At 39.5% G+C, this 22,792-nt stretch overlaps 1 protein-coding gene across 2 annotated transcripts in view; it reads right to left on the reverse strand.

Moving 5' to 3' along the window:
* The window catches only part of LOC128872619 (diacylglycerol kinase 1), a 97,314-nt gene that overhangs the window by 7,434 nt on the left and 67,088 nt on the right, over positions 1-22,792 (reverse strand). Inside the window, exons 4-9 of one of the 2 annotated variants that reach the window (XM_054115491.1) lie at positions 11,869-12,003; positions 11,323-11,536; positions 8,797-8,958; positions 1,629-1,751; positions 885-934; positions 209-283 (exon numbers count right to left, since the gene is read on the reverse strand). In XM_054115491.1, coding sequence (XP_053971466.1) covers positions 209-283; positions 885-934; positions 1,629-1,751; positions 8,797-8,958; positions 11,323-11,536; positions 11,869-12,003 — 759 coding nt within the window. The remainder of the gene's footprint in view (positions 1-208; positions 284-884; positions 935-1,628; positions 1,752-8,796; positions 8,959-11,322; positions 11,537-11,868; positions 12,004-22,792) is intronic. The other variant, XM_054115500.1, reaches the window with a different exon arrangement.

The following is a 22,792-nucleotide window of genomic DNA, read 5'->3' on the forward strand; positions in this document are numbered from 1 at the left end:
TCTATCATCGAGAATTTATTTACCATTTATTTACTCGAGAATTCATTTGTTTACTATAAACTTTAATTTTATTTACTAAAAAGATAGAATTTTGGGGAATTTCTATAATGGACAAGTATCTTTTGTTATGAATGTATGCCATGGTTGTCGTTGGGACGTGTGCGTGGGTGGTAATCGACGAGAATGAACAATTGATACACCAACTCACCGGTTTCAATTCCGAGACGTCCCATCCAAGATACTCGGCGACATTCATCATCTGATTGACAATGCAGTCCATCTCCTAAAGACACGCGATAACGATATTAAATGGAAGGCAGATAACGAAGAATAAATCTATTTCACGTTACAGATACGAGGTGTCGTTTCTATTCAGGGATGTGTCAACTATTACGTTCGTTAGTAAAACAGCGAAAGAAGAATATTTATCGCGCACGTACTGACGGATATTGGACGTAGCTTGTTCGGAGGAAATTGAGATCCTCAAGTTTCGCAGACTCTCGTCGACTAATTAGGTTTGACTGTATTACCCTCAACTTTCTGATTACCGTTAAAAACTTTGCTTAGCAGCAGTTGGTTGAGAATTAGTTGTTGCATTTTACGGAGTGTAATTATAATGTTGCCTTTGGGCCATAAAAATTTCTTGTTGTTCACTTGGATTCGGGTGAATGTATTTTTATTCGCTTTGATGCAATCCAGAGGTGTATTTTCAGTTTTTAATATTTTAATAGGGTAATGTTAGTTTTTTTTTTCGTTTTGGAAAAGCAAGAGACTTTTTAGAATAAAGTGGTTGTTTTCCCGTGGAAAGGAGGTCGTTGGAACGATTAAAGGGAAGATAGGTAGCACGTGAAAAAATGCGAAAGGCAATTGGTCGTTTTACTCACGTTGGTATCAAGAACGCCGTTTCCATCTGTGTCGTACAGCCGGAACATGACTGAAAAAAAAAAGAAGAAAGAAAGGTAAACGAATTAATACACGTCGAAATTGGGATGCAACAAGTTGCAGTAGATTTGCAAGCTCGAACGCTGTGTATGCCAGTATGGCTGACGGAAAGAAGTGCTCGAAATTTCTGACGTTGAATCCGCGAATAAGCTTTTAGAAACTTCAATGGTTCTGGAATCGTGGGTATCGATTAACCCTCGCAACGTTGGAGGAAGTGGATTTGTTTCCAGTATAGGGTTCTAAAAATTCCATCACGAATTCTATCTAATAAGATATTTATTTAATAGTTTTGTAAAGATTGGATGCTGAGTAAAAGTGTCTCTATTGTTCCATGAAAATTGGGAAAAGAATGTTAAATGAATGTAAAGAAGTAAATGCCACAGGAAATGTGAGAGGTACGCTACACAAGACAATAGCATGTGGCTAATGTAGCGTACAGAGGCCATGTGTAAACTTTTATTAAAATAATAGATTATAAATGAAGCGAACGTGTATTTCGTTCAACAGTTTTTCTTTGTTCACTTTGAAGTATTTCCATGAAACTTAACGGTCGAAATGTATGAATAAAATGTTTGGAAAGGCATTGCTAATTAAGAAACACTTGTATTTCTAATTAGGAAAACTGGTTAAGACCCACTTGTATGGGACATAATTGGCCTCCATTTTTTAGGGGAAGGATTACTTACATTCCAATTTGTCTTCCGGTCTGCCAGCCTCCAGAAGAGACAGATAACAGACGATATCCTTCAAGCTGACTTTAACCGAATGAACGTCTATCGTACTCTGCTTTCTGACGAGATGTCTCATCTCTGCAAATCGGAAAATCGCAAGTAAACAAACGTGCCGTGCATGCTACTCCGACATGCAGATAGAAATCGTTCCACGTGGAATAAAAATACCGAGGAACGATATCTCGATATTTAATATCCCCAAACAGCGATAGTCGATATTTCATTCGGAACAACTCGTAAATAATAATTTCTCCTGGGAAAATTCGCGTATCCGAATAGCCAAGAGCGCGTGCGAAATAAATGTTCATTTTGTAGATTTCACTGATTGCTTCAAAAGTGTCGCTACGACGGTCCCTGCCTATTACTTTGACAACAATTTTATTTATTTAATGTAACGCAGCCCTCGACGAGTGGAACAGTCCGAAGAACGAGGCAGAATATAAACCAAAGATAAACGAAAGAAGATACACAAAGAAAATAACGAATAATGCATAGAAAGAAGTCGTCGACGTTGCAAATCGTGTTTATTTACATTAATTCAAACAATAACGATTCATTCAGTTCTATTTATTCTCGGGTAGATTAAAAAGTGTTTTTCGCAACAAATCTGTCTCCAATTAACGCTCCGCTCGCGAACGTACCACGGCTCCCAGGTGGCTCGAAGTTTCTATGACGGAATAGGAGTTTAGTTTCGAATAAGTCAGACGGACTTGTTGCTTCCGATTGTACTCTTTGGCGTTAAAATATAATCGCGCCATTCCGCGAATCAGTTTGAATCCCATCCCACCCCCGTCCCCCCGTTCCTCGGCGAATTTCTCAAAAATAGTCGTAACACTTTCACCAGCGTCGACTTCATTGGAAAGTCCGCGGGGCGAATTATTTTTAGACGACAATGAAGTGGTTTCCGTCAGGTTGTATTCAAGAGCCTTCGCGAGGAACCTGTTGCTCCGGTTTAAGAATTCACCAGCCAAGTATCGATGCGTGCGTACGAGCGCCACTCTAATTATAACGATCGAACGTTGCACGTGCGCGACGACTTGATAGACGGTCTATGACGAGTATTCTTAGAACGTTATTTGTAAGCAGATGTCTCACGCGCAGGGAAGACGTGTCAGACGAAGTCGTGTACAACCGAATGGTACACGACACGATGGGTTCGAAGTGTTTGAATGGTTCGAGCCGACAGTGATTCGGACTCATTGTAAACAAACTATCTTCAGTGCTGAATTTATTTGTAAATTGAAGCCGATTGTCGAATCTGGAATTTTTATTTATTATTCGGAAGAATAATTGCTCGGCTGTGAGATATAGCAACGGGAGAGTTAGTTGAGGGGAAAGAAAAAAGTTATCTATTAACGAAGAAACGGGATTCAATGCAGAAGAATGTGAAGATACGTGGAAAATGTTTTGTATTTGTTTTTAGAGACTAATCGATATATTACGGTTGTTTAATCGACAGGCAAGACTCATTGTGTCACTTTATACTTTCTCTGCTGAATATTCTATGTTTTCAATTCATTTCATTTCGACTATGAAGTATTATTTTTTTAAATATTAATTGACCGAAGGTTAGAACCTCCAGGAATTAATCCAGGAATTAAATTCATAAATAAATAGCTCGGTAGTCAAAGCGCTAAAATACCATTTCGTTTGAAATTTTTGCTATTGAAATAAAAAATCACAGGAGCCTCGAAGCCGTGATTCCAAGAGCTTTTAAATCCGTAGCGTGTAAATAAAAATGTCTCTTCCATCTCGTGATAACTCGCAATAATCGTTAACCACCAAGTCAAGTCCGTTTCGAATTCCCATCGTTGTTCTATCGCGATATGCAAACTTCGTAACAGCTATGCGCAGGATAAACATCCCCCATGAGCTCAATACTCGAGACTGAAATTTTCAGTCACTGCACTCCGAAGTTTGTAGTATCGAGGAATGAACCACCTGTAGCGAGGTGTATTTTGTCAGTAATACCTTTGAGTCATCTTTCCTTACAAACACTCTACACTGTACACGTTCTCGCCTTTCTTTCGCCTAGGTTGCGAAAATAAATCGCGATCTGGATGAGCGCAGCTTCGATTAGAGTTCTGATGTATGGACACTTTAATTTGGTTAATAACATGCATATAGTTGTGTTTGCAACGCTGGAACATATATACTCATTCCGATAATCATACAGGCTTAAAGTTATTATATTTATAGAATGTGGTCTATGCCACATCCAGTATTTGACAATGTGAAGAAAGAGCCAAGTTTGGGCATTCAAATATTAGTTGCCATCTATTAACGATCTGTGCAAAAGGGATCGAATTCCCTGCGAGTTTGTTGACACAGGCCTGTGGAACAAACGACAGCCGAACAGTTGAAAAAAGAAAAACGGAGTCTGTTGACAGCTTGTATAGAGATATATTAAAGAGAATAATAGAAGTGATTTGGCGTGTGCTTAAATTAAAAATTAAAACTATTTCTTCTACAAGCTTTGTAGCCAAGAAGTTCTACAGATAAGCAAGTTACCTTCGATTTTTTTCTTCTAATTACTCTTGGACTATAATATGACTAAAGGTCGATTCAGACTATAATGGTAAGACTAGTTAATGGAACTATTCACACTATTCCCGTTGACGGAACGTTCAGGTCGGTGTCTGTTAAGCCGATGACTGACTTGCAACAGAACGCTGTAATGTAACTGCTCGGCACGAATTGTACGGTTCGACACCAACGTTACATTACAAGGTCCTTTTTGGAATCACGAATGCTCGCTTCGAACTCGCGGCTGAATTCTCTCTCAATGCTTCTTACTCAGTTCAGTGAAAAATAGACGATCAAAGAGGTACGTCAAAAAACCGACAGACCAGTGGAGCACGCAAGAGCGCGAACCGAGCGCAAGAGTCCGTCCAGACTGAGCGAATGCTCGCGTTACATTACAATGTTCTGTTGCAAGTCAGTCGCCGGCTTTAAGTGTTAATAGTTCCATTAAAACGCGTGTTTTAATGTTTTGTCGTGTCGGTGCCGGTACGTGTCGTTGCCGGCCCGTGTTGTATAGTCTGAATCGACCTTAATGCTAATGTTTAGGCGGAGCGAGCGAGCGTAGTCCTCTGTCCCCTCAGTCCCCTCTAGTTTGAGGGATCCTCGCCAACTAACCAGCAACGGACTTTACATCTGAGATCTACTCGTGTCCGAACGAAAGGAAAGAAGATAGACAAATACAGGGACTATTCACGAGGGAAATAAAGGTGGCTGATCAATCGTGGAAGGGGGACGATTTATCTTCCGCACGCGCAACTACGTTAAAACAAATTCACCCGGCTATTTTATTACTCTCCAGCGGTCCATTTTGCCAGCGACCGTGATTCCTTGATGTCGCGATTTATTTTTGCGGTGATATCCAACGACTCCGTGGAACCAACGCAAAGCTCACGCGACAGGGAAACGTATGGGACAGCGTTTCTTCCTTTCCCATTGTGCCGCGTGCTTTTGTTCGCGCGTCCAATGAAAACGCGAATCGGTTAGGTGAAATTGTCAGACGCGGGATTAACTCGATGATGGATGATGGAAAGATGCTTTCTATTGGGGAAACATCCTTTTTTTTTAGGAGCAACAATTCAAAGTCTTGAAGCATTTTAATTTGGAACATGTAATAGGTTAAGGACTGTAGGACTTTTTTTTTTTAATGGATTATCAATTTTGTTATTTGAATACGATGAAAGTAGACATGATTGCTCTCAAACGCAACCTCGGTACTCCACGAAAGGTATCGGTTGTTCTCAGCTGTAAAGTTAAAGCGACCGCGGTAAATGCATCCGACGCAAGCGTTTTGGCGTCAAAGTGAAAATCGCTGACGTTTCATTTCGCGGTAGAGCTATCGGAAGAGACAGAATTCTAGTTAACGAGACTTCTATTTATAAAATTCGTCTCTGCGTGTACTCGCGAATACACTGTCGCTTGAAAGTTTGGAGCAGCCTTCGAAATTTAAAATAAACATATCTTTCTTCCATATAAAAATTGTCTGTAAGTATTGTATGAATGCAAGTGGAGGTAAAAATTATGGAGGCGAAAAAATGACTGCGATAATAAATAAATTGGGGAGGTTTCATGCATTATTACAACGACACGGGATAACTTAAGTCATCTCTTAAATTAGAGTTGAACTTTAGCCTTGGCAAAGAGGACGAGACTGCCAAACTCGGCTTGGCACACAAACTGTTATTAACAGCTGCTGTCTACAAAAACCAGCGTCGAAGTCAAAACACCTAGATAATTGATCAACAGCAGAGAGACATGTTTGGTCAAATGATCGAACTCAATACTCTCCGATTACTCCGTTAAAACCCCTCTTATTTTACTAAAAGAATATTTACGAACTGCAATTTTTATTTTATATCTCGTTTAACCAATTCTTTTCATTGTATACGAAAGAAATTTTCATATGTGTTTTAATTTATTTGGATTCCAACAAATGCGATTCAATTAGACAGTTACACTGTTTACGCGAATTGGAATAATTGCTGTGATATTTATCGGGAATGTACGATGGCATTTATTAGTCTGGTTAAAATTTATTGGCCTGGTGTAAACGTTTAACTGAATGCGAACTGGGATGTTCCAGATTATGAAAAGATGTTTTACATGGATCTTATGTTTTATTATTTTGTTCTATGTATTTTAATGTATAACCCTTCGTTTTTATCACATTTTATAGAAAAGGCTCGTGTAGCTAAAAAGCTTGTATTACACTTTATTATCAGAATGATATAATTTATTCATTTCAAAATATCTATGCTTCGTTATTATAATTAAAAATATGTTGCAACCTTTGAAAGGGAACCACATTGAGTTTGATATGGAAAAGTAGCTCTCAGTTTCCTTCTATATAATTATATAACTATACTCTTACTTACAATCAATTTTATTCATGAATTTTGTATTTTTACATTAAATAAATCGCCTGAATTATGTTAATTTCTGAAATATTAAATCCCTATTACACACTCGAGTCATTCTTCATTGTGAGATCTTAATGATCCGCCACGAATTAATTATAAAGACGTATTTTTCAATGAAACTCGAATAAATGAAAAAGAGAAAATATTGAAAGCCAATATTCAATATTGGTACACTCGAAGCATTGAATGTCACTTTTCGTAAATATTGTCCCTTCCCTTCGTGGTAGATAGCATCTGACCATTTCAGTACAGAATTACCGTGTTTCAAATTTTCATTATAGTTCGTGCCAGTATATTAACAATAAACCACCAAAAACACGACTTTCATCCTATTCGAAGAGGTCCAACAAAATGTTCGTTCTCCACTCACCTTCCTTCAGGAGTACCCCCGAAACGTTCGGTAATCGAAGTCGATCGTTTTTCAGCACCATTTGACCGCGAATCGGGGAAACGACGAAGAGGGAAACACGTCCAGGAGACGGTGATTCGAACACCCGGAAGTAACGGTAGAGCCGGAGAGACCGGTGTCGATCATTCGCGATCGATTTTCGCGGGTCAGGAGCGCGGGGTCGGCACTTGTTGCTTCTCGCGTGATTCGAGAGATACTGAGTGAGAGTATCGCGGGAGCTTTGAGCCAGAGGGGTCGTCGATGTGCTTGCTAAGCGTGACGTTATTTATACCGGATGATACCGGTTCCGCGCGTTATTTCGGGGATCGGTCCAACACGCAGACTCATCGCGAAAGCGGTACAATCGAACGAAGACGGCCGCGCGAATCCAGGATAACACAACGAAGAATCCCATGGCTATTTTCCACGATAAAAAACGGTGCCTTTTGGGATTGAAAATCTTTTTAACCGACTTCGAGAAGGAGAAGGTTACTCAATTCGACGTGTTTTTTTTTTATTTGTTTTTTTATTTTCGAACAGCCGAAATTCATGTCCCGTTATATGGTGAAAAATGGTGTGAAATTCATGTCCCGTTACACGGCTTGAAAAGGTGGAGGGGGAATTAGTTTTCTTTTATTTCTTACAGGAAACGAATTGCGACAATCGTATTAATTTATGAAATCGCAACCGTATCTGTATCACCTACTCGAACGACTCGTAACTGGAAAATCTTGATTATCCACCACGAATTAGTTATGAAGATAAATTTCAACCGATCACTTTTAATATTAACCATAGTCTTTAGACGTATTAGAAATATCTTCGTACGCAATGGATCGATAACGTTTTGACGTACGACTTCGTCGATTGCGACTGCAAATTGTATAATCATGGCAACGATAAAGTCAGAGGTCCAGTCTAAACAGCTCTACAAATAAATCGTCTCGAATTATCTCGAATCCTTACCAAATGTCGTGACATTATCACGATTTTCATTTGAAGATCAAGGTGTCGTTTTATAAATGGCAATTTGGACGTATCTGGATCCACGAATACGGGAAAGGTTTAGTCTGGTCGAACGATGTCTAATAAACATTTTCTTGGAAATGTCCATCAGTCGACGAAGCGAATATTTGGTACACTCGAAGCATTGAATGTCACTTTTCGTAAATATTGTCCCTTCCCTTCGTGGTAGATAGAGCATCTGACCATTTCAGTACCGAATTACCGTGTTTCGAATTTTCATTATAGTTCGTGCCGGTATATTAACAATAAACCTACAAACTCTTGTATACAGTTTTTCATATACAATTTATAAATTGTATACAATTATTTCATGTATTAGGTTGTCCCGAAAGTTTCTTTCGTTTTATTAATAACTAATATATACACAATATTTTATGTTTTATGTTACATTACTGAATTGTGTACGATTCATTTCGCTTCATTACTGTTACAGCATCAATGTCTAAGAAATTAGAGTGTCTATTTATATAAACACTGCCACGGAAAATAATTGAATGCAACTCACGAAAGAAACGGACAAATAAAATTTGAAAACGAAAACAGTAAAAATTTCAATGAAGGGGGACTGAAATAAAAATATACATAAATATTCTACGCTTCGGATTAATTCTATTTAATTCTAGATACTCTAATTTAGAATTCTCTCTACTTTTATCCAACTTCGTGGCAAAAGGATCGATCAGAGAAACATTGTCGGCCGTTTCCACGAGAATTCCGTCAAAAATTGAAATCTATTTCGCGCGCCATTTAACGTCGCGTTCCGACCTACCTTCCAATTTCCCGTTGTTGACGAGCAGGGAATTGTTCGACTTCCTGGACGAATTCCGCGACATTTGGCTGTGACTGGGGCTGCTGTCGGTGCTCTTCTTCTCGATGACGTCGTGACAGCTGTACGAAGTGTGTTGTATCATCAGTATGGGATGGACGCTTCCTTGAACCCCAGCGAAACAAGAGGATATTACCAACCGTGCGATCGGATGACCGAATTGGACGACGTTGGCTTCCTGATTTATCGCGATTCGATTCTCGACTTACTGGCCAGACAGCGTCTGGGTCTAATGTACGCTCCCGGGAGGGGTTCATCAGGTTTCTGCTCGCTTTTGTCCCCCCCCCCCCTCCCCCCTCCCACCCCCCCGAGCCACGATCAATCAGATACGTGAGCAAAGGTAAACCGATAGCGGTGATCTGCTCGCGTCTTGAATTTCCACGAAATTGGGGACATTTGTTAGCAGGAAGGAAAGGTTTGGAGAAGGGTTCGCTGGAATCACGTGTTAAGGATTTTCCAAAGCCTAGATAAGCAATTTAGGGTGCCATGCTATTGGAATCCCTCGGTAGAGATGAATTTCTTTTATTTAAATCCTTATAGCCAAAATTGAGTTAAATCAGACGTTTTGGAAATTAAACGAACGTCTCGGTAGAAACAATTCATGTAATATTCGATTCTTGCCTCTTTTTCCGATAGATGATATGCACTTTTCAATTTCGGTAAAAATCGAACATAACGAGTTTTTCCCCCTTGTTCTACATTTGAAATTAATTTCTTTAGTTCCTTGTTGAAAAGTCCTGCCACCCGTTCTGGCGATCAACGTGTTAATATATCGAGACATGAACGACCCTGTTTTCCAATATTCCAGAAATTCCTTGTCCGTATACTTATTCTGTTTTCTTTTGAACGCTGGCATCCAGCCTCTAACTAGATACACTCATGCTTGGAACAGTTACACAAAGTGAGTTACGAAGCAGCAACGAAGAAGTGGCATCAAAGGGACATTGTGCCAAATTTGAAGCCTCCTATCTTTAATTTTTCAGGGCGCAGCGTAAAGAGGAACAGTGACTGTTGTCTCCTTTCGTACTCCACTTCAGCTTCCTTTGTTTACACCCGGAGCTTCGCAAAGAAAGGGGGCCACGAGCGGTCGAGAACTTATTTTAACGAGCAGTCGCACAATGCACGGCGAAATCGCGCATTTTCCTTTTTTTTTTTTTTATTTCCCGCGGACCAACAGCCTCGATTATCATCCATCTACCGCGTGGCAGAACAATGGCGATCTTTGATGGCCGGTGCAACCGATGCGACAAAAATTGACACCTCGAACGACTCGCGGAGAGATAAAAATCACCCGAAACGAAACCAGTAATCATTGGCGGTGACCCACTTCATTGGATCGATTTTCTATTTTTCTGGGGGGAGTTTTTGTTTCTTTTTTTTTTTCTGTACCACGCTTCCGAAAACCACCAATCACGTCCGTTGCTCGCGATCGCGAGCTGACAATGCCAGATACAGGGGCTGGATAAATGTTCACGTCCCGAACAATATTTATTAGGCGCAGAAATGAAATCCGTGACTTTATATTTGACAATTTATATCTTCGATTTCGGTAAAAATGTTTAATCGTATACAAGTACATTTACATAGTATGTAAATAATTGAATGCAGCGACATAGAATTAATTTCTACGCCTAATATTGTCACCTCTTTGATAATTTCGATAAATGCCAGATGCGTTCAAAGTATGAATCAGTGTGTGGGTCTGCGACAGTGTGGCATGGGATTATGGAGAATTAAATAACGTCGAATTTAGCATTCGATATTGTTCTTTATGCGTCACTATCGGAGCTGGGTAAAATTTAAGGGAATATTTCAAATATTATTTCGAATAACAGTTAAATAACATGATATACGGTTGAAATAAAATAATATCAAATACGATTATTTCATTTTTATAGTTTCATTCACGATTTAAAGTCAAACGGGCTATTTACTATTCGAGGTAATATTTCATCGAGCTCTGGACATTATCAACCAATGGACATTACCAGCAAACGATCTTCGAAACATTTAATCGTTTCGTGGCCCCGGTAAATAAACCAGCCGCTTTCGCCCAGCAATGGGAAGTTGATATTGCATACATAATAACTCTGCAAATTCGCGTATTCGTAAAACGCGAATATCCTCGTTTAGGTAGATTTTGTTGACGCTGTAAATACGTTTATTAAAGATCTAAATTTATCATCGGGTAACTGTAAACGAAAATTTATTTCGTTAACGTTTCATCGGTTAAAGTGGAACGAATAAATTAATGTATACGATATCGCCTATCTTTCGTATTAATTGAAATAAAAATGAGCAATGAATTGCCCTTCGAAGCTAAAGGGTTTTTCAAAGGGGACCATATGATTTGATGTATTGTGTACTACTGAAAAATAAAAGTGTAAAACTTTTCTCGGAAAAGTTTTGGAAACTCGATTCTATCGAGTCCATTTGCTTCGTTTGAGTCAATGAAAATGATTTAATTACCTGTACGAGCCCTGGAGGCATCGCTTTCCGTTTTGTGGTGTCCCAAAGCTTGCAACTTCTCTGTGAGACCGTGAATTTTGTCAGCCAAGGAAGAACCACCGTGGCTTTCTGTCGATGTCCCACCAGGCAAACCGGTGCTGTTCACGTTGCTGCTGGACGTCGTGTGGGACGTGATAGCGGCACAGGCGGTTGTAGACGATAACACGGCCATTTCCTAATTCGGGAATTATTATTTTCGTTGGTAACTATATTTTACATCGACGTGCTTTCGTCATTATATTTATGTGCCTTAATATACGTCTTGCTATATGGGAGGAGTTAAATGAGAATTTATTATATTAATTTTTCGAAAAACACTGGAGTAACAATCTGAAACTTCGGGATGCAATTAAACGAGAGAATAGATATTATGGTACTCTATTAATTTTACTAAATGTGAAAATCATGAAGAGTCTAATCTAAGAACAGTGCATGTATACCTCCCATCCAAGACAGTGGATATTTTGTGCGAGACTCGTAAGAAGAAAAAAAACTTTAGAGACGTACCTTAAAAGCTTTCCCATCCACTCCGCGTGGCACCTTCTTAACGAACGAAAGGAAAAGGCGCCGCGAAAGTTCGTCGGGGGTTTCGCATTCGAGATAAGTGTCCAGAAATTTTCGAAATCCCTCGTAATCGATGTCCTGAAACGAACGAAACGAATCCTCAGTTACGGCATCGTAGAACAATTCGATGCAGTGGTATGTTCATTAATATTAAAAAAAAAAAACACAAGTATATCTTGAAAACGAATTAATTTTTAAATAATAATTTTCTCTGCTTTTATTTTCGATAAATGTTGAAGAGCAGCGAGGACATTCATTGATGACGTAAACGTTCCATATTCTCCATGGAGATTTATTTAATTTATTTCCAATTAAATGATATTAAAAATGAAAGCAACAGTATTTTTTCTACTCGTGTTGGAGTTCCTAAACATTGATTCTGACTCGTAGCACACAATCTATTAATTGTTATCTTCTATACGTGCTGAAATTGCAACGCAATTATAAATATACCCCCAACAACTCGATTTTCCTTTAATTCGTCACAATCTCCCGCGGGGAGTGTTTCGTTCGTAATTTCGTCGAAGAATCGATTTCCTCGAGCGGATGATCAACAGGGATATATATCCGTCGATAAATACTGGGTAAGTTGATTATTTACGGGAACCTATTTGGAGGCTCCGAGACCGTGTACCAACGCCGCTGGATCGATGATACTTAATTTACTTACTCGTCCCCGCGAATATCCATTCGGGGAGCTTATCGCGACGGAATTTGCATTTCAGAAGCGCTGATAGCCTAAGACGAGATAAGCCGTAACGAAATTATTGGTTGTACTCGTTTATCCGTTCGTTGGGAATGAATATTGCATTTCTCCCGTTATCTTCCAACTGTCTAAGACTGGATACAAACGTTGTAAGACCCGTGGGATCGATACAGATGGCCACCGGTCCACGATATTCCGTGTCGAAGATTTTCAGGTTCCTGGGATCTAATACGACTTCGACTCCAGGGACGTAACCTACACCAGAGGTTCTCAAATAGGAACTTATTATGCATTTATGACGTTCGATACAGAAAACATACATAAAATATGCATAATGTATCTTGAATATATTCTAGAATTAATACAATATTGTTATTTCATTTTTCACAAGTGTACATACTGTTTGGTTATCTTTCACCATGTGTTTTCTGTACTATTTTATATCATAAATACGTATAATAAATCGTTCGTGTGGATCACTCTCAATATGAACTAATAAAAATATTGCATTGGCCCATTACTTAAATATGTAGAATATATGTCGAATATATTCTATAATTAATATAATAATATTCTTATAGCATTTTTCACAAGTGTACATACTGTTTGGTTATCTTTCACCATGTGTTTTCTGTACTACTTTATATCATAAATACGTATAATAAATCGTTCATGTGGATCACTCTCAATATGAACTAATAAAGATATTGCATTGGCCCATTACTTAAATATGTAGAATATATGTCGAATATATTCTATAATTAATATAATAATATTCTTATAGCATTTTTCACAAGTGTACATACTTTTCGGTTACCTTTCAGCATATATCTACTGTATTATTTTCTATCATAAATGCATATAATCAGCAGTTTAGCTATAAACTATGAAAAACAATTTTAAAATTTCTATATTGGCCACTAAATATATTACAATGGTCTATTAAGCCACGTGGTTTTAATTCCATATCGAAGACGAAAGACGTGTTCTTCTCGAGAGCAAACCTTGAATTCGCAACACGCCGGATCATTCCTTATTCAATTCACCTGGCCAGGGAATCCGAGTGGTTTCCCTGACGCAATACGAACGTATTAACTCGATAATAGCAGTAGCCATCTTGTAATCAGCATTGCCAAACAGTTTGCCGGGACCAGCCGAACTAGATCACCGTCTATTGTATACGGATTATACCGTGATCCAAATCTTGTTAACGTAGAAGCTTTCCGCATACAGAGATGTGTATAGAGCGTTCTCGGGGAAAATGAGATTTCATCTCGAATTCTGAATCACCGTGCAAGAGTTCCACCCAGGGGACGGTCTTCTTGCCAGGGATGTTTCACCTTTTAACAGGGGACAGCGAGTTAACTCGTTAGAAGATTCTTTTTCAGCTCTTCTCGCGAGTTACCTCGTCGTGGGGCTCCGAAGGCGACGCTGGTTAATTTAAACTTGACGTGTCGATTGTTTCTGATTGGGAGCTGCTCGAGAGTTTGAGGAGCTAATTGCTTTAATTAGGCTCGATATTTTAACGTAGAAGGGTACCTGTTGATCGCAATTAGGTAGAATTTCTCGAGAAGCTGGAAATATATATTATATTAAATATAATGTTACAAAGAAATATTTTTTTTCTATCTTTAGGCTGCTTGATGATTGGTGGATATTAAATAGGGATCTTCATGAAATAGAGTGGTCGTGAACCTAGATCTATTTTAGATTCACTCGGTAAATAGGTATTGAGTCACAGAATGTGGTTGGGGATTGTAGATGTTTGTAGAAATCACTTAAATGTTGCTTTCCATGACTCTAAATACCAATAATACACATATTATACCATTTAGAAAATAAGAGATTCATTCTAGTTTCAATTCTTTTTCTGCATCTACAAAAATATGAATTTGCGTAAGCATAAACAGACTACTAATAACTATGTGTGTTTCCTCAGACTGTAATCATATCGTTTTATACTTTACAGTGTATATTTGCCATTTAATAAAATACGGACAAACGTTATTCGGTAACGTATTACATCGTTCCCCTTTCGAACGAACGGCAATCCCTTTTGATATGAATTTATTGCGTGCTTATAAACGCGTAAACACTCCTTTGCTCCCTCATTCCTGTTAATTAATTGGCTTTCCACGCACAATATTTCGCTTTGCACGCACAGGCGCAGACCTCGTCATTAACATAATCGATAATCATCGGCGCCTTCGAACAAATTCGCACGAAATTGATCAACGCTCGTTAGCCAACGTTTGTAAATGTCTAGCAAAAGTTGCGAGATGTTTATTTCGGCAACAGTTTAACGAAGAACTCTCGACGAACGCGTTAACGACGTTGTCCTGCGAATAATATACGTATTAATTAATTAATGTGTTTATCGGTCTGAATTCGAAGTGTTTTCGACAGAAAAATGGACCTGCAGTTAAACGCGATCAGTTTTAGTTTACCTGCTGCTTGGCAAACAATGCACCGCGTATTATAATTTTAGAATAAAAATAAAGTATGGATGCTTCTGATAAAATTCTTCAAGACCCAAGAATGATTAATAAATTTTTAATTTATTATACTGTGCAGGAAGTAGGTGGAATTTTTGAATTGCATTTTTGTCAAATCCTGTACAGATTCCTCGGAGGTCTACCAGAAAAATTTCATAACTTCACGTGAAGCCGTTTCCAATTGATTCCGTCGCAGACAAACATCCCTCGGTTTTATTATTAGTACAGATGAGACTCTCGACCTCTTTCAACTACCGTACGTGCGACTTTTCCAATTCCGGGGTCCTTTGAAAAATGAGACACCCCGTAGATCGGAAATTATTTTTCCAATAACGGTAACAATAACGGCACGGATTGCCTGGTTATTGAAAGTAAAAACCGTAGTCGTTCGTGCTCCTCCATTCCTCGCATCGTCCATCAAGTGACACGAACACTCTTCGTTCGATTAATGTTTCGAAGCTTTCATTAAATTTTTGTTACCACCATGACAATGTTGAAAATATCTTATCTTATGTTATGTCTCTGTCACTTATATCTTCAACATATTATATTAATTTTAGAAAAAAAATGTGGATATATTGGATGCAGAAATTAATTCCGTGTTTTTATATTGACCTCGCATTTCCTGCGTATAAGTGCATTCTCCATATTTGCATACACACCATCCCTTATGACAAATATTGGTCAATAAATAGAACGGCCAGCAGACGCGTGAATGAGTTCGATCGATAACTCGCGCATTAAGATGCCCGTTTAAAGAGAAAGAAACCACCCTCTCCCACCCCCGGCCGATCGTCGAGTCATCGCCGTCCTCTAATTGAGCGCGAAATTAATGAGAAAACAAGCTGGCCGCGAGTCGCTAACGACCAACCCAGTTTCGCGTTTTATTTGACGAGGGACCCGTGCTGAAGCGACGTTTATCGATGTTCCGCGCCAAGGACGGAGGGGCGTTGCCTTTTACCTTTCCTTCTATTCTCCTTTTTTCCTTTTTTTTTTCGCTTTCCCGCTAAAGCCCAGCGCCCACGGACGATAAAGCTTTAGGAGGGGGACGGTTGCAAAGGGAAAAGGACGGCAGTTGCCTCGCAACTGATAGCCGAACTTTCTCATTCGCCGTCTCGAAGCGCTGGATTACCACGAAAAGAGCGATCTCGACTTCGGTTACGACCAGGATGAAGTCGAGACTGCACGGCCGAGACGCGGGGGTGTCGAACGAACCCCGGGGTCCCCGTAAAAATTCCCCAGGGCCCGTTTCGACGCTGTAAAATTCGTTTCGAGGCGTCCTTGGGAAGGATGCGCCCTTGGAGGATTCGCTCGATCTGCGTATCGGAGGATACGATCAAGGGTACCTGTTACTTGCAGCGAAACGCATCGGTTGCCTTAGGGAATTTACGAAGTTTTATAGAACAACGAGAATAGGCGATTATGAAATATGGAAAATATTCAATTTTACTGTACGATATTGTAGTGGTCCGGTGCTACTCGGGCAAAGCTACGGGCAAGAGAAATAAGGAATGGCAAGCAGTGCCATATACAGTGGGTGTAGAATGTATTCGTACACTGATGAATTTTCTAAAAAAACTTTTGTGTGAAATTGTAGTTTCTTAACTTCTTTTTTTATAATCAATGATACTTTACACATTCTCGGAAGTCTCTAAGATAGATATAGTCCAAACAACATTTACTAGTTAATACAATTTGTGAAATTAACAAAAAAATGCGAAAAGCGGGTAAAAGTATTGAAGCAATAAGTATTTGTCAGATTATAACGACGAACCATTTTCAGTAGAGTTTGTAACGTAAACACATTAGTTTATTGTTCCGGTACGAATTAGAAAACATCAAATTTCCAGTAAAGTACTTTTAAAAGTGGCTCTAATAGAGGAATTGAAGAAGATCCCACTTCGAATAACTAATAATTTAATTAATTTAACGCTTAGAAGAGTTACAATAATTATAAAATCAAAAGGAAGTTTTTAATGAAGTTTTAAACATTAAACAGTTGTGCGAATACTTATCGCTTCAACATTTCTATCGATTAATTGTTTTTTTCTTGTTAATTTCGCAACTTACATAATTAGCTATTTTTTTTGTAATCTATCTATTCTACAGATTTTCGAGAATATGTAGAATGTCATTGTTTACAAAAAATAAGTTAATAAATTACAATTTTACACAGTTTTTTGTGAAATTGATCGGTGTACGAATACTTTCTACATTCACTGTATGATTCTCGATTCACTCATAAATGCATCTGCTACGTAGAGGAAAGGCCCACCCTCCTAGAAAGAACTGAACGTCAGTCTCTTCAAGAAACACTTCCAACAAAGAAACACTTGCCTTCATTGATGCCCATAACCAAACAGGATCTAAAGATATGCCCAAATATCGTGACCACGTACGAAAGCCGCGGCCGACGAAGCAGCGAAGCTGCGACGAATCGAATCGACCCGGTAGGAACCAGTGGGACATCTAAGGAAGACAATATCGAGCCTCAACCGCGCGGAGAAATTCTTTCGACAGTGGCGAATAAAGAATCGCTCGAATAGTGGATTATCGTCCATCCAATGGTGGAAGGTTTCCTTGTAACTGGGTCACGCCCGTTGGTGGAAGGAATATCCGCATGAATGAGACAGGACACGGCCATTAAGCTTTGGGAAGAGACACGGACCGTGGGGCTCGTGAACGACGAAAGGGGATAGAGGTGTAGATGGAGGGAGGGTTTGAAGGGAGAAACGGGGTCGTTCTGAATGGTCACGTAAGGGAGTGCTGGTGACGTCAGCGGGCCGATGACATCATCGTGAGGTCGTCATAACCTCGATAAGGCTGACGGGTTATATAGGTCAAAGCGGAGAAGGATAACAGCGGTCGGATCGCGAGGGTAGGGGGATGGTATTTTCAAATGTCACGTCGCCTATCGTAAAATTGACTCATTGCACCGTTAACGCGCACGAGGACGCGCAGAAATGGTCAATAACGATTTTAGGTATCCGTGTTCAGCTACCCTGTGCATCCTGACGCGAGGAACGGTCGTGATAAGCGTCGAACGATGCGTGATCAAGCTCTCGCGCCGATCGGGAGACGTTTGGTGAACAGAATTTTCGATTCGTTGGTTGTCGGTTGAGTATGGTTGTCTTTAAATGGAAAAGTGGCTAGGTAAACTCTTATATTTGCAATAACCCGTTGTTTGTTGAATTTCTCAAAAGTTTTTAAAATCTAGGCGTCCATCTTCGTCTTGTATCGTCTTATAGAGTTGTCTCTATTAGTGTATGTCTGTAATTTATTTATTTTGTATATCTGTAATTGCTGCCATCCAACAATGAAAAAGGAAATTCATAGAAGTAGACTTAGAAGTGCTATGAGCAAGTTGACGGGACTTATAAGTCCCGGGAGTAAATAAATGGTTCACACATTGGTCGCCATGTTACTCAGAAATGGTTGACAAGAGTTCTCAGCGAGGATCTAAAGAAATTAATTCCGAAAGTGAGACAAAGAATTCAATGTTAAATTATCTAATCTTCAACAATCTCGAGACATAGTTCTAACTTGGTAGACATTTTCACGAGTTTTAGTCTGACAGCCAACGCGTTAACCGAGAATTTCAAAAGTGTGTACATTATATATTTTATTACTAAGTGAAGCATACACGATATTTTACGTTTCGTGTTACATTAACGAGTTGTGTACTATCTTTTACTCCATTACTGTTATAACAACAACATCTAAGAGACATGGTTGCCTATGTATACAAACACTGCTACAGGAAACAACTGCGTGCAAAAGAAACCGCATTTGCGAAAGAAACTTTTGAGACTAATGTTTGAGAGCTGGAAGGAAGGAATTTGATGAAAAGGAAGCGCTTCATTCTCGCGAGAATGGTCCATTCTAACAACGGAACACGTTGCCATTAGTAATTCAAAGACGTCCTGGAGAATATTCATGAAACTTCCGAGTGGAGCGTCCCGACCACTTGTAACGCAACTTCTGAAACTTCGTTTAATAGTTTTGCATTAGGAAGTAGGACTCGAATTCATATCCTGATTGACAGAAGTAGAACACATCTACCGGGTCGCTGACAATGGACCGCGAATGGCGTGGTCTTGCGTTGGACTAACTTCTCGGTTGAGTTAGAAGTGATATTCCACGGAAGAAACCGTTTGTACAACGCAGTAGAATCTGCCTCGCTTAAATGAGAGGGGGGCAGGAGGGTCGGTAAAGCTTATTATGTTTGAGCAAGGTGTGGATTCTCCACATAAGAGCTTTAATTGAAACCAAACCCACCTTCGGAGCAGGCAACCTTTAAGGTCTCCTTATAGTCGGATACATGAACAATCGAGCTATTCTTGGTCCCTGAATTGTTGACACTGTGTGCTCCACCCCCTATCGAACGATCGAGCGTGTGCGGTCCGTATAATATGTGTAAACGCGTGCAGAGTTGACCTTAAACATGTTTCACACGCGCAGGTGAATGGATGGACTCTTATCTCCTTGTCCTTTGAAATTTTCTCTGATTTAAATTAAGATAGTGTGTTTCTTTTTATTATTCAATCCCAAATGAAAGTCTCTAATCACAAGCTTTTAGAGAATTTGTTAGTTTGAAACTCTGCTTAAAATCACGCATTTAAGAATCATTTAAAATTATCTTAGCGTTTCGACTGTCTATCAGATTGATACAAATTAAAATAGATTTGGAAGTGCTTCGAAAGATAATTGCATCGAGTTTGACACCCCGACATTCTATTTTTTAACCCTTCAAAAAAGTGCCCTTTTAGAAGTGCAAGTTTCATTAGATCTATTTATGGAATTCTGTTTCTCTCGCGAGTGTATCTAGAAAGCGAGTAGACATCGCCCTCTACTTTTTGAGCCGATAGCAGCTGAATTACATCAAAGTAACTCTTCCGAGGAGGGCTGTTCGGGAAGTGGCAAGGAAACTGAAATCTCCTCCCTCTAAATTCAATATCGTCCCGAAGCGCGGGAAAACGAGTGGAAGCCACGTAAAGCTGTATCGACACGCGACTCGTTGGACAGATATTAAATTTCCAGCTCGATTGTCTTGGAAATTACGTTCGTGATTCGAAAAGGCAAGGGGAAATAGATAAATTGCATTCGCCGTAGCACGGAGACGACAGAAATTAAACGGATGGACGATGGAGTTGGATTCTAGACTCAGAAGGCTGAACCACAGGTTGGACAGCCCATACTTTAGACATTTTTTTCGAAGTCTGTAAAATAAAGAAAGATTGCAATGTTTTTTTTTTTACTAATAGTATTGTTCAGGAGGAACACAAAAATATTTTTGTTTGTATTCCTCCCGGATTTATATCAAGGTTACTAAAGCTACCGAGTTCAATGCTTATCTACTTATAACGTTTGCTATGATCAATAAAATTAATTCTCTTTTACAAGAATTGTCCTTAAATATTCCAGTGAAATAATTGTTGATGATTGAGTGACTTCTGAAGTAAGTACAGGGATGAAATCGACCAGTGATAGGCTTAGCGTTAATACATCTACTGTCGGGGCCGATATAAAATATCTGAAACACACGGGAACCTTTATTCGCGCGATAAACCACGATATATTTTACCACTCTGATCCAAATCTATAAAATTAATGTCCGTTACGCTGTCACGTTTTTCTCGAAGCACATTTTCTCAAAGGTGTGTATTTTGATGTTCGCGCGTATATTTATAAACCCCGACGGGGGTAGCCATTCTTCGCGAAGAATTTACGAGCCAATGAAACGTTCGTAAGCGCAGCGTTAAATGCAACGTTATGAATTTTCGACAACGGTCGCCACGTGGCGTAGCAACATTTTCTCGCCGGGCGCGTGGACGGATTTAACGTTTCGCTTTGAGTTTCCCGGCGGGCGCCTTTTTAAATTCTGATACATGAACTATTCTTAGTCGGTCGCCCCTTTCGATTTCGGTTTATTTGAACGTTTCTAAACGGAAGGAGAACGCAACACTCCTCTACGTCCGTATTTGTTTTAATCGATCCAAAATATGGTTCGGCCCGTTCCCTGTCTTTCGACGCTCTCCCAACGGAAGATCTTTTTTTTTTCACGATGGTAAAATACTCGAAACGTTACACGCTAACTTTCCGTTATGGGAGCAGCAAGCTTCTCTGCAGGGGAGATTAATTTATGAAGGTTAGTGGAAGACTCTTGCTGGAAAATATATTAGAATGTAGATTGGATTTATATTTAATAAAAATAACTATAGAAAGATAGTAACGACCGTCGGGTTGAGACTTAGGTTATGGAGCTCGTGTTGAGAGCTTCAAAGGTTGATACATCAAAATGTCCTTTTTTTTTTTTTGAGGTGAAAATGCCTTCCGCAGCCCTCCGCATTCGTGGGGGGAATTGTGGGACTCATCCTTCAGATGGTGTTGAGATCCTACCCACCAAAACCACCTCTCTGCTTCCGCATGTGGCCCCATACCGGAATCCGCTCACCGCATTACTTCGGTATGGACCCGTGGCGTGCTGGCCTGCGCCTAATGTCAATTATACTTGTTTAAACTAAAGTTATAAATGATCGAACATAACTTCACAGAATTAATTTCTAGATCTAACACAGAATTCAAATTAAAATACATTTACGATAATAAATTCCATATATACGAATATTCTGTAGCTGAATACAAAGGATGGGTTTGACGAGTACATTGTTCCTAAATGTGTAGGAACGACACGGTTTCCTCCGCTTCTTCTGCATTGTTTATTGGGGAGGTCAGTGACACCCTTTCTCGAGTGCGTAATTCGAAAGGGAATACTTGCGTACGCACAACGTTCACGGCGAGAATGACAGACGGGTACGTTTCATCTAAATATACAGTGGACCGGCTGATGGTCTGAAAATAGCTCGCCCCACAGTTTGTTTCTCTCGTGACGGCTGTACGCTCCATCCGGAACACGCGGCGATCTCGTATCCGGGTTTCCTGATAAGATTTTCCGACGAAATTTCGTTACTTCCACCGTCGCGCCATGATGTAGTACGAAACAACGCATTTAACTTCATTTACCAGTATCAGAAACTCCAAGTAAACGAAAGACTTTACCATTTGTTATTCTCAGAGTAAGTAAAAATTATGACGCTTGGATTTTTGTAGTCCACAAAGAGACACTTAAATTAAATATTTCGGAGTAAAATTGATTATTTACTATTTACGATAACAATTTTATTCAAACCTGTCTCGATTTTTGTTCCGCGAGTCTTGCCCAGAAAAATGCGATTATTTCATATGCTGACCCTAGCCCTCATATTTTTGCAGCGTTCTTTTCCATCGCTGCAGGAGATCGGAGCGTAAGTGGCATATAATGCGCTGTCAGATCGAAGGAGGTCGGTCGTTACGTGCAAAGTATACGATTATGACGAGGAGAACATTTTTCGCTGATAATATATCGACGTTCAACGGGGGCGGAATTTTTTTTCCATCATCTTTTTACGCGCGTTAACTGTTTAATGAAGTGGAACACCGAGATTCCTCCAGATTTGAGCCGCACACTCTTAAAGGCTCCAAACAATTTCTCGAGGGTCGATGTCTTCATAGTTCCACTATTTCATTCATTATTTTTTGATTTTTTCTTATGAAATTTACGTATTTATGTGTTTATTACGTATACAGGGTGTCCCAAAAGTCGGGGAGGAGCCGGAAATGGGGGGTA

The sequence above is a fragment of the Hylaeus volcanicus genome, chromosome 1, assembly GCF_026283585.1.
Source record: "Hylaeus volcanicus isolate JK05 chromosome 1, UHH_iyHylVolc1.0_haploid, whole genome shotgun sequence".
Lineage (NCBI taxonomy): Eukaryota > Metazoa > Arthropoda > Insecta > Hymenoptera > Colletidae > Hylaeus > Hylaeus volcanicus.